Source organism: Sycon ciliatum, chromosome 9 (assembly GCF_964019385.1).
Source record: "Sycon ciliatum chromosome 9, ocSycCili1.1, whole genome shotgun sequence".
Taxonomy (NCBI): domain Eukaryota; kingdom Metazoa; phylum Porifera; class Calcarea; order Leucosolenida; family Sycettidae; genus Sycon; species Sycon ciliatum.
The window spans coordinates 14,357,445-14,370,788 of NC_088651.1; the positions used below are offsets into that span (position 1 = coordinate 14,357,445).

The 13,344-nt window shown below is 46.1% G+C and overlaps 1 protein-coding gene across 1 annotated transcript; it reads right to left on the reverse strand.

Annotated features, from left to right (window-relative positions):
* Positions 1 to 5,437: 5,437 nt before the first annotated feature.
* LOC135824638 (protein phosphatase 1 regulatory subunit 12A-like) lies at positions 5,438 to 7,442 on the reverse strand. Its single transcript, XM_065337363.1, has one exon. The coding sequence runs from the start codon at positions 6,879 to 6,881 to the stop codon at positions 5,850 to 5,852; it is 1,032 nt and encodes a 343-aa protein (XP_065193435.1). The 5' UTR covers positions 6,882 to 7,442; the 3' UTR covers positions 5,438 to 5,849.
* Positions 7,443 to 13,344: the final 5,902 nt, after the last annotated feature.

The following is a 13,344-nucleotide window of genomic DNA, read 5'->3' on the forward strand; positions in this document are numbered from 1 at the left end:
TTCACTTCATAATGGAGGTTGCGGGTTGAAACAACTGAATATAGTTGACACCGATTCGTACACAGCTCTAGAGATGAAGAGGACGTAGCCAAAGTCCAGCGTCGGATCATCACTGCAGGTGACAAGAATCTGAACGAAATGCGAGCGGAAGCAGTGACTGTTGGCGATGCGGAGTCAGCGTCGTCAGGTGACAATGACATGAGCGACGAAGACTCTGAAAAAACTCAATCTCATTCGTCTGAGTTGCTTTTTTCTTTGTATATAGCTTGTAAACAGGTTAGACAATGCCACGAGTGTTATTCCGAGTCAAACGGAACAATTTCAGAGCTTTGCGCAGCTTTCAAAAAAAAGTCACGAAGTTTTTGTATACGGAGGAAGTACATGTAGGGGGAAAGAGGTGTTGAATACCATACAATCTTTTACATGTACATGTACATGTAGTTGCATAAACTGTCACGTTAGCACAGGCAAGTGTCGTCTTTGTACAAGTTGCATGGCAGGGTGAACCCACTGGCCGACAGGCGGCATTATCACCCAGAAACGAAGTGTCATCTTTAGTATTCCTATGTACGACGTACTGGTTGCGAGACATTTGCCTCTGTAACCGACCACGAACACCCTCTTGTCTTCTTATAATGACTATTCTCCCGTTTTCTTTCGTACTCGTAGTCCCTCCGTTTCCAGCTCCCCATCCAATCCACTCCAAAGCGAATCTGGCGAGCCATGACGCCGAGACCTCCAGGTAGGCTGAGCTTCACAGGTCCCACCCACTCTATCTCCTGGATATGTACATGTACTTCTAATTACATCTAATTGTCCATCATGCAAAGAGTGTTCTTTGTGATAAAAAAAAAAGAAAAAGAAAAAAATTAGTCTGAAGCAGAGCGTCAAAGTGTGGTAACTGGCTAGGATCTGTCTGACAACAGTGACAAGATTATGCATGCCAACATATTCATGACGAGGTCTGTCTGTACATTGTATTCACTGTACAGTGGAAATCACTTCTGCAGAGACTGCACGGTAGAAACAAGACAGAATCTTGCTCAGCACGTTCATTGTCCGGAACATGCGAGTATTGAGTCTACTGCTCGATATTTAGGACGAATACAAGATTAAAACACCCCTTGGACACTAATCAGTATGGTTTTTCTGCTGGTCATGGACGTACATGTACATGTTACCCGAGTTCTACTGTCTATCATACATTGTCATTGTACAGTCATGTACATGTACATGTACATAATCATTGTATCTCTCAGCACAGGTACAGTCATGTACATGCACCTGTAGCAATAGGATACTATGTAGAGTCATGTGAATGTACATGTACTTCTACGTCGGATCATCCCTGTGTAATCGGGAAGGCCTCTTTTACGGGCAAAGCGAAGCACAATCATCACCATGTATCAGTACAGTGAATAGTTACATGTAAACCCAACACGAATGAAAAACGAGAAATAGAATAAAAAAATTGTAAAAAACTCAACATCGAACACGAATAAATTAAAAAAAGGATATAAAAAAATAGTAATAGCTATGAAAAGTATGAATGCCGCAGACATCACCATGCAACATGACAATTTGTTCAAGGTTTGGTTTTGTGTGTTTCCAAAATCGATTTTCAAGCTCCGATCATCAGTGGAAATACGGAACTAAAGTGATCAAGGGAAAAACAAAGGTTAAAAATCCAAAGAAGTGTGACACATGACGGGTAAGTTGTGGTAAGTATTACAAACAGTGAGAACTAAGATAAAGAGTAAGTGTGACAAATGGGCATGAACAGTGCAGAAACAACTCATGAACACATTCATACTTTTCATAGCTATTATTAAACTTTTATCTCCACGTAGATTATTTGTATAAAAAAATAAAGAGAATAAAGTTGGTTGCTCCAACGAGGCTCTTCATGACTAATACCGCCGAAGTCGCGACTTCTAAGTTCGCCAATAAAAATAAACAATCAATATTGAACACGGAACTATCTACTCAACCAATTCATAATGCAATACCTGCAACGACAACAAAATTGTGATGATTTCCTCACGACTATCAGCGCTTCTCGGAATGCCTTGCTGGGCGAATCACACTGACGTGTAGTGACCAGTGATGTATTCTTATGCCCAAACTTCAATGTCAGAGAGCGCTCACGGCGAAAAGTTTACCGAGCTTTGCTGTATAGTCGATCATAGCATGACATTTGTGCTTTCTTCTTCCTCATTTTGTAGAAACTGGACATTGGTCTGATCCAAGGCATTTCCTATTCACTTCGTGAAGTGAATAGTACTGACTATTGGAAGATAACAGGGACAATAGTTACGGTTGGGCATTAATCACTTGTGAATAATCGATTTATCATTACAGGGTTGGGTTAAAATGAACTGTATTATTTCCTTACGTCATGACCTATCCTACCCATGCAGTACAGTAAAACCTGTCAAGGCGCGACCACTCGGATAAGGCGACCATCTGTCCTAGAAGACCACTGCAACCAGGACCAAGGGATGCTATTTCCAGTCAAATGACCCTGGATAAGGAGACCACCCGGTAACAGAGACCACGTTTTTGAAGGTCCCATGAGCGGTCGTCTTAGACAGGTTCCACTGTAATTAAAGGAAGGTAGAGAAGCCGGAGAAAGAGAGAGAGCAGTGTCCGAACTGATGTGGTGCCGGCTAAACCAGGTGGCTGTGCCAGTTGGGAAGACCAAGCTCAGCCGACACTGATCATCTCGACATCCTTGCCAGAACTACGCACTGTAGAAACGAGACTTGAAAATCACTACTGAGATAAACTAGTATCGGAGTACCTCAGTGTGACTGTTTTAAATTAAATTGATGTCGTGCAAATCGCATTTAAAGGCTTATCGTTGGTTCTTGAATACTTGGTGGTGAACGATTATGGTATTGCAATGCAGTTCATTGAAGCATATTATCATAATCTCTTTGTATCGTCACTGGTCTAGGGACCGGCGGATTCTGCTCGAAAAGGTGGCAGATTCTGCTCGAAAAGCAGTGAAATTGGCAGAAGCATACAAACCTTGTGGTGGGCAATAAAAAAACAAAAAAACCGTGTTTTTGCCAGCTAGCTGGCCTCTGCGTATACCGCAGACACACCCACACACAACAGAAAGATACAGATCACAGTAGTAGTGTGGTCTTTGTTCACTCACGGTGGAAGATGGAAGAGCTTAGCGTAGTGTATACATGAGCAAGAAGAAGGGCATGCCACCTCACACATCTACATGTACACGTATGTACCAGACCAACATGATGCAAGAAGTGAACCACTGGCACTGGGGCGAATGGGGCCGCCGGATAATTAACCAGCCCGAAGCTGGCGGAAAAACCTCAGGACCCCGGCGGAAGCACAACCCTGAGGAAAAACCGGTTAGAATAACCCCATAAGATAAATGAACAAAATGTAACCTGCAGGACCTATCCCGAAGTGAGAATAAAGGGGAGGGCGGGTGGGAAACTACAACGAAAAGAGAAAGACCACGATGAAGAGAAAAGTTTGAGAACACTGACAAAAACCAGCTGACGCAATCCTGGGGCCGTAACTATGGTGAAAATGCTGGCCAAAAATACATTTTTCGTTTCATTCGCTACGCTCAGCCAACGAAAAATAACACTATAGTCGTACTTGTACAGTGTATATTCGTAAATGTGCTTGGGTACATTGTATATTTCTCAACTGACGGATCATGTCTATAGCTGTGATATGAATTAGGACTGTGTTCGCCTGAAGCGGTGTGTTGTGTTCACAATTCGTCAAACGCTGCGAATGGGAACCAACATGACCCGCGACAGTCCTTGGATTGCTGCAACCTGATTTCACTAGTGCGTAGAAATCGGCGCTAACATCATGTCATCATAATTTTTGTGGACCTGGCTGGATTTGTGTGGACCTCTCCTCGGTTAATGCGAACTAACGTGACCTGTCATGGTCTTTGCCACTGTACTTGATTTCACTTGTGCACATAATTCGAAGTTGAACATAATGCCCGTACTGTTCGGTATGACCCATGGCATGGCCCAGTGCTTCAACAGATTGCATGCACAATGAACTAGACAGCATAATACTGGAATATTCGAATACGTTGCTCTGCTGTACACGTCGTGCATACTAAGTGACTGTGCAGTTACTCACTACATGTACTGGCATGGTCATGGAAATCCGGTCAATAGTCGAGCGGCCCAGGGCGCTGACCATGCAGCCGTGTGTACCTATACGATGAACACGTACGTGCACTCCAACGCAGCATTCTGTACGCACTGAGGGCGCCGACCCGACCGGATTTCCATGTCCACGACGGCACCTTACTAGCGCGAGAAGCCAGTGCACAGCTCACGGGTCATCACGTCAAGTGCAGTCCGCAGGCAACGTGCTGACAGGCGTTTCACCGCAAACCTCACGCGCTCTTTGCCGTCACGTTGACGGTTCTCACGCTCTGTGACCCGGCAATGGTCCGGTCGCGCTATGCGGCCACCCACGGGCTCGTGTGAGCTCCTCGATATCAGTATCAGTGATGCGCACGTTTATACACATAATACTTGACTTCATACAACAAAATAGGCGTGTGGGGTGTGTGGAACGCATGCAATGACTATAATATTCTGCACTGTTTCAACCTCATCTTCCTCCACGCACCCATACTACACGCTGGTGTACATTACTAGCTTCGCTACATTTCCGTGCCCAAAGCTGATTGATCTAATCTCGATCACAGACGCTGCATTATCTGAACCAGTCGTCGAGGCACAATGTGAGGGCTCGCCCGAGACTAATGTGATCCGAGTGAGCAGCTCAACGAGACCTGCTGCACGGCACTAATCTCCTGAGAGTGCGGTAATCGATACTCGCATGGACCTGACATCAGGGGACACACAGGCTCCCAATCTGCATTTGCAGCAGATTGAGACCTGGGAAAACCACTCCATTGCCTTTGGAGACTCCATGCCTTGGGCCGTGTGCAGCATTTCCTGTGGGAACGCCTTCCATACAAGGCTCCCTGAGGTTCATGCTTTGAGCTAAAAGTCTACCATACCCCTCACATCTAGCCAGCACAAGCTGAAACCAACTCAGCATGCCAAGTCTTGACTGTGGTAGCCATTGCCTTTGTACCCCAAAGACGTTTGTCGTTAGACAATCAATCCATTTAGGCTGTCAATAATCAATTGAGGCTATGGTGAAGTTGCAGTAATCATTGTACATGTATGTTCCACTAGCAGAATTCAACCAAATAGTTTCCTTCTTGGAATTTAGGAACGGATCAAGAGGGCCACGACCGGCATTGATTTCCGTCCGATTGCTGTTCCTACCTGGGGAAACCTTCAAAGTTAACGTGCTCCTGAACTAGAAGTGATATACATTGAAACGCATGCATTAGCTTTTCTTCTCCAAATCACCCATCACAAGCTCATCGGGATTCTTCATTAATTTTGTAGTGATATTTCAGTTGTATATTAACCTCTTCTCCGGATTGGAAGAAGCTTCATTGAAGTTGTTATAAATCGGGTTAATAAAAATATGTGATACCTATTGATTATGGTGTGAATGGTACGTAGCACGATCGGCTTCTGCGTGGTTCTGGTTCTTGCACAAAAAAACGATAATTATCTGCGTTTTGAACTACGTTAGCTATACATGTACGTGATAAGCTAGTGTATTCTCCGTGTTATCTAGGCCTGAAATACTTATGATTGTGATGGCCCTGACGGATACATCGTGTAGTCAAAATTGATAAAATAAAATTGTCGTATGAAGAATGGATCAACAGTTTAGGATTCAAGCTCAGCGACTACCTGAATTAGATATTGTTCGTATGGTATCAGAAGAGCGATTTTGTAATCTCAGACAAAAATCTCTTCAGCAAAGTCACTTAGTCGTTTCGTCGCTTTGGGAATGCGTGCCGACGACAGGGCCGGTGTATCGTCAAATTGCGACTTTTTTCGTCCCTCTCGTGCCTCCTTGATCATTGCCGCGGTACCACGCTGTACTGTACTGGTTGCTGTGACAACGCCACTTACTCTTGTTGAAGACGTGGGCGATATCTCAACTGCAGAGAAACGCATGGCTGGGGTCAGGGCCTTTGCCTCCGTGTAGGACGGTAGTCTCTCCTCCGATCCCGGCTGTGACGTAATCCGATCCAGCCTCTTGCCCGCTCGGCTACCATCCGTAGGCCTCGTTGCTACGGCGTGCCTGCTCGGCATTTCGCTGTGTACGGAGTTGTGACGTAGGGGCCAGGTGATGACCCGTTCCGTATCTTCCTCACACTTATCCTTCTCGATTTTGCTGAGGATGGTCGAAGGTGCGATCTTGGCAAGATTGTCCTCGTCGCCTGAGTCTTCACCCATAGCTAGACCACTGTCAGCACTGGCGAATGATGCTCGGGTGCCAAGCTTCCGCACGTATTCGGCCAGCACGCGCCGTGTGGATACATCGGACTCTTCCGTCAGGTCGGCGGGGGTTTCGTTTTGCGGCGTCAGGGCGTCCGGTTTGGCGCCATGCTCCAGAAGAAACTCGACGATCTCCGTGTTGCCCATGGCACTGGCCGCGTGAATGGGTTGCCAGCCGTCCACGTCACGTTTGTGCACGTCAGCTCCCGCCGTAACTAATGCAGTCACTAGAGCTAACCTACCGTCCAGACAGCACTGATGCAGTGCAGAGATACCGCTCTGGCTGAGGCTGTTCTTATCGAACCCGCCATCAACGAGCAGGATGTGAACTTCGCGCAGGTCCCCCGTCTTCACCGCCTCGTGGAAACAGATCTCTTGCGGAAAGCTGACGCGACGTACGCGCTGTTGTCGGCCCGCACTGCGATTAGCATTGGGTAGTGACATAGACCGACTGCGGCCCGAACTCAAAACACCAACTTGCGCCATCGCTACTTTCCCGGTGCGTTTGTCTAAAATTGCTCAACTGCTAAGTTGATAGAGAAGATGATGGATCATCCAATAAGTGGCCTTCAAGCCAGACTGATTGCGATGCACTGACTTGGTTTCAGAACCCAGGTTTCGGTCACAGTTGATCTGGGTGGAGCGATCGTCAAAGGGGTTTGCCCAGGCCTTGCAGCCGACAATCGGGTAGTGAAGGAGACGGGTGCGACCTTATGTGCAACGGAGCAAGAGATGCTGCTGAGAGAGCCCCGATAGTCGCAATACTCTCCTACTTCTACTGCTGTTTGAGGAGGGGCACTAGCTCACTGTTCACATCAATGAATGATCCTTCAAACACACTTAATCTTACGCAATTCACTCCAAACGTGGCAGTTTCTCTACCGTAGTGCAGCCGGAGACAAAAAAATGGCACCTTTAGCTTGCTTCCGAGCTGCCTGGATCTGCCTTTTCTACCACCGTACCACACGACTCTGTTTGCTAATGGTACGACGGGGGCGATGTTTTTGTTGTTCCTTCTCCGTCGGGTTAGGAACAAGTCTGAAGATATAAGGGCATGCGAGCGTCGGTAGGCGGATTGCTTGTTCTAGCATACAAGTATGATACAATGTATTGCTCAGCCACGGTCATGTACATACCTATCCATGCTGATGTGTTGGAATGCGCAGAAGTACAGGCAAAAGATCTCCTGTGCACTGGCCTGTGTGTGCACATTCTTGTCGCTCACCGAATCCGGGTCGCCAGCAGCCAGCGGAATTCCTAGGTGGCATCGAGCCTGTCTAGACGCAGATGCCAGCCATGGACAGCTCCAGGCCGTCTCTGTCAACTGGGCTGTCCGAGGGCCGTCGCCTGTAGCATAGTGCCCCGTAGGAGGGTCACGGGCGACCCCGGGTACGACTGGATGGATAGATTGGACGATAGAGTGGATGGGTTAATCCACCCTGCCATAGTGTAATACACTTGCCTAAACTTTTTACAATACGCAAACAATGACATAAAGCAGAAGACACGCTGAAGTTAGGCCAGATCCTGCTGCCGTTGGGAGACATCGTCGCCTGTACATACAAGTACAACAACCTTTCCATGCCGCTCATCTACTAGTACTAGCATGCTACCAGGGACCATGGACTCCCAGCGCTGCCCGAATTCCACTGTGATTGCGGCGCCGCGAATCAATGCTGATCGATTTGTTTGTGCCAGCCACCCCGGACGCGTAATCTGTGCATATCTGCCATGATTTATCAGTGCTCTAGCACGCGTCATTGGTTGTATCACCCAAATGTATGACGGGGATCTCGTGCGTCCGACGACTCGTCCTATTCGTAAACAGCCCAGGGTCTTCCTTTGGTCGCCAGATGGAATTTGATCACCTTTGTGTCCATCTGGGACTTCGCTATGGTACATATGGTGCAATGCGGGAGGAAGGTATGAAGGGATGAATGAAGCATTTACTTTTAATATTCAATGCTGGGGCACATCGACCTTGCCAAGAACGTAGTTCCTTGGGCGTGCGTGACCTGCGATTGTATGGTGGGAAAACGTCAGCGCCGTTTGATTGTCTGAATCGAAATGCGCTTGAACAGCGTCATGTGTGCCTATGGAACGTAATAACTGTGTCGAATGAGCTCGTGTCGAGAATGTTGAAGTCGAATCCTGCGTTGATATCAATCACTCTTTTTTGGTCAGCTTCGTTCGTTGTCTGATGCCTCTTTTCATAGGATTCGGAAACCATTCCTTCAAGTTTCGGCCGTTTCTATTCACCAGAAAAGGATATCAGCTTGATCTTGTTCATACGGGACGCCATGATCGAAATCACTGGAGATGTGAAGGATTTCCCATTTCCGATGGATTTCGCGAGCAGCAGGATCAATCCCGGACGTGCCAATCCAGAGTGTTTGTTCACTTCATGTCCTGAGTCTGATGAGGCTAATGACAGTTTGATCATCATGCCTGCTAAAAACGTATGCCAACAAAACCAACAATCCGATAGGGTATTCAGACTGATTTTCCATCCTCATTACACCACCCATAAACATTTAGTGTCCATCAAACATTAAAGCATTGCACGACAAGGGTATCAGTAGGAACAATGCAGTGAATTTTGGTCTCCGTTTCACCCCCGGGGCTTGTCTTTTATATGTATCGAGAAATGAACCCCGGAGGTGAATATTGATTTCGCTATAGACTGATAGTGGTAGTGATTTGACACTTAGATCTTTACCTGTAGTACTGTTCTCAGGTTGACTTCCCATTGTTCAGTCTTTACTCTATGCCGCTACTCTGGAAGTATGGTTCTATATAATGTATTAAAGTAGAATTGGTTTGTTTCAATGCCAAAGAACTCATGACACATTTGGGATGCTCTTAGTAACACGAAGAACGGAAGCCATCTTTGGCTGACTTCCGAATCGCAGGAGTGTGCTATCCATTTCATTTCAGCCAGTATGGCGACTGTGCTTCGTCTTGAGGGACGCGGCCATTCAGGGGTGTGAGGTCACCTTTCGGCACCGCGACTAGAGTTCGCTCGACGCGACTATACTGAGTGAGGAAGACCCACACATTGATTTGGTGAGCTGCGTCAAAGGGATTTGGCAGTGCTGTCTAGCCCTCATCGACGGTACGTTGCATCACCTCGAAGATACCGGCCGTGAGAAATCACAGCGTTTACTACAAGAACAGGCTCTTAGTTCAAATGATCCCACCGCTTTCTTGAAACTAAAACCCCCTCTAAAATTGCCGAAAGGGTTCATGGCTAGTTCATGGTCGGGTTGATGATAGGGACCACTCATGCACAGGACACTGATCTTAAGTCACATAGTTGTACATGTATCCACGAAATGTACAGTAACTATCAGTAAACAGCTATCAGTGAGATCAGGTGGGTGTGATTGCGTGTGGTAGACTCTACGTGAGGTCTGCAAATCATTACATTGCATACTGGCTGGATTACATGATGCGTTACATGTACAGTGTACATCAGCAATAGAGCAACTTGCCCTCTAACACAATGTCATGCTGTTTAGCTCGCGGCTATGAGCTGTCTGGTTGGGCGGGCATTTGTGCAGGGGATACACTGGATCAAGTGAATGCCATTTACTGCAATCTCGACACTAAAAGCAGCTGGGTGTACAATGTACATGCTACAAATATGTATAGGCAACTTTGCCCTAACGACCACTGTGATTCGCAATCATTAGTTGTCTCTGTTTTCGATGTTGAATAATCTACAGGCATTGGGAGGCCAATGGTAACTGGGGATGAGGATAGGTCGGAGGTTTGTGCATTTGTAACCCCGTTTAGCCTACACCGAGAAGTGAGAGTAATGATTCAACTATATGCATGCGAATAGTATGATAAGCTGATGATTTCTATACTGTGGAGACAACTCAGGTCTCGTGTCTCTTGATCGCGTTAGTGCTATCAGGCTGTTGATCCTAAGCGAACAGTGACGATGTTATCACCTACATGTACTTGTATCCAGTTGGTCAACATCTTGAGTGCTAACACCAGCAAGCAGTGGCGGTGGCGACCATGACTGTGCAACCATGGCGTCCGATGTACGGGCACGTGTGACGTTGATATGTTACAAGACGTCCCATGGGTGTACCTAAGTCCTTTCCAAGATCAACATCATACACAAGACTGAGACATGTACTCTAAGACTACATCTCTCTCTCTCTCTCTCTCTCTATCTATCTATCTATCTATCTATCTATCTATCTATCTATCTATCTATCTATCTATCTATCTATCTATCTATCTATCTATCTATCTATCTCTATATGTCTCTCTCTCTCCCTCTCTCCCTCTCCCTCTCCCTCTCTCCCTCCCTCCTGCGAGCACAGGCTCCAATTCATTGTGTTGAACACTCTTTGTTCGGTGGGAGACTCTGCTCATGTACTTTGATTAAAACGCTAACCACTCGCATGGGATAATAACGACAAAAGTGACCATTAATTTTGACTGTTTTTTCGCCGGTAACGACACTTTTCTCATCAACGATTGAGGCCTGTCAGTCGCAAGGTTGAATATTATACCGGTCAACATCAAGAGCACTGGAGACAAACAGTAACGTTAACACAGGAGACTGAGTCTGCAAATCCTAGAATTATGTACACATGCTTATGGCACCTGATAAGAACTACAGTCAAACCTCGTTAGGACGAACACTAAGGGGCCGGTGGTAATTGGTTGCAATAACGGGAGTTCTTCTTATCCATATTATTTTTATGCCCAGTGAATACACAGTGTTTAATCCAATAAAGTTATGAATGCTAGCTGTTCTAAAGCGAATGTTTGTGTTATCAGTGTTCTTCATGGTTTTCCTGCATTCAGTTCACGATGCGAGGTGCAGTTAGTGTTTGTCCCCGTTCTGGCATGTATTGCATCGCCCTTCCATGCGTCGCTATTACTAATAATTAATATTTTGCACTTATCCCGAACTGTATGTGTTGGGCTGAAACCAGCAGAGTTTTTGGCAAGCCCTTTCACAGTGGCGCGAAAGGACATTCCGATCGCCAACTGGGCCGACAAATACAGAATATTGTATACTCGGATTAAGAACAAAAGTATGTACTTGGAAGTAGTACAGTGCCCGGTACTATCAGTATCAATAATTACATGATACATACACGAAGACAATCTAAAGTTTCACTGTCTCTATAGGGATCGCAACGTCACCATAGCCAGAAGGTAGGGCGTCGACGGCCTATCATTAGGTTCTCGGGTTCGCTTCCCAGTGGTATTAGTCGCTTCCTTCCGCAGGCTTGCTCCATTTACTGCTCCTTGTACCCGTTCGGAAGAAGATGTGAGGTGATGTGACATGTTTGACCTTCGAAAACATCGGCCGCAATACTGAATACTGCTAATCGTCTTTCCATGTTACAGGCTATGTTGATGGTCTCAAGCTTTCCTCTAGTCTCTTTCTTGTTGTGCATCTTCACAATAATACAGCGAAACTCGAATGTTGATCCAATAGTATTATGTAAAGAGAAATTTCGTTACCTTCGAGGACTTTTAATCATAACTCGTAAGGTATAGGCCCTTTTCTCTTTAATTCTCTATTATTGTGCTGCATTGTGTGAAGACAACGGCACCATTCTGCATTGAAGTGGATGAAGCCAGCCAACGTTACTTGGCGACAAATCTCAGATAGCATTTGGGAAGCACAGGGAGACCCCGTCAGCTGAGTCGAGACAGCACAGACTCAAACTCCTTTTGGGTGAATTATAACATTAACGGTGTCGCGTCGTACCATTTGTATGGTTTCATGCCCCTATTTGAACCTTTTAAAATGGCGTAAAACTCCAATAGAGACGTACTCCAGATGTAAGTTAGCAAGGACACCAGTTCGCCTCAACAGAAATTATCCGTATGGTTGGTGGTGTGCCCTTTTACACTGCTCAAATGCATCCTAGACTAAGAAGGACATGTCAGACCAGGCGAAAACCACGACTTCACGAACACAATACAGCGCACAAGGTCATAACGTGTATGCTAGAAAAACGCCTGACAGCTCCGAAGTGATGATAGACTTTCCAAAAATGGTCGCTTTCCTAGGCAGTGGCAGCGCATGCACAAAAAGGGGCCCACCTCCGCCGGGTCAGAATGGCCACTGACACAACCTGTCAAGAAATCCTGGGAATGGAATTTTGTACTCTGACAGCTGGCCTGTCAATACAACGTGTCACTTTGACCAGCGAGCAGCTCCTTGTATAATCTGGTCTATACAACAAATTATTGATTATTTTACTTCTCCGCAAAAGGATACACCCAGTGTGCTCGAGGGTGCTACGATACATGATCTTAGCGAGATGATAGCAGTGTGCATGCAACTGAGTGTTGCAATGAACTACAATGTAGCCTTGCTGCTCTGTAGTACTGTGTATGCCCGATAGAAAGCAAAGCCAAAGGCATTCATTCCTCCATCTAAACTAGGCCCAGAAGAACTCACATACTCTTCTAAGACGTACATGGCTTAGTACGCACATTTCCCTAAGCACAGATATATTGGATGTATTGCTCCATGCTGAAGTGTGTTCGGATAAGAAGAATCTATTGATATTAAGTCCAATTTCCAGTCACACCACGGGATGACGTCTTACCGGTGTTGCACGGTACAACGTCAAGCGTACTGGCCAGCCTGACTGGCTGGCTGACCAGCAAGTGCTGGCTGGCAACATACCCGACCACGGACCAGTCACTGCACTGGTAAGTGAACAGACTGTTTAGTCTCTGACCGTCAGAGCATGCAGAGTACTGTACTGTAGTGTAATAATACTAGGCCCCTAAAATGAGCATGCATGTACTAGAGTCTAGACGCTACAAATAATTCATGATAAGAAATACACTATGGTCTCACCTTTTTCTTTTCTTTTTCACACATAAGGTGGGATTCGAACCAGCACTATCACCCTGCATGCATTCCCTCCATACATTTCACACGATCATG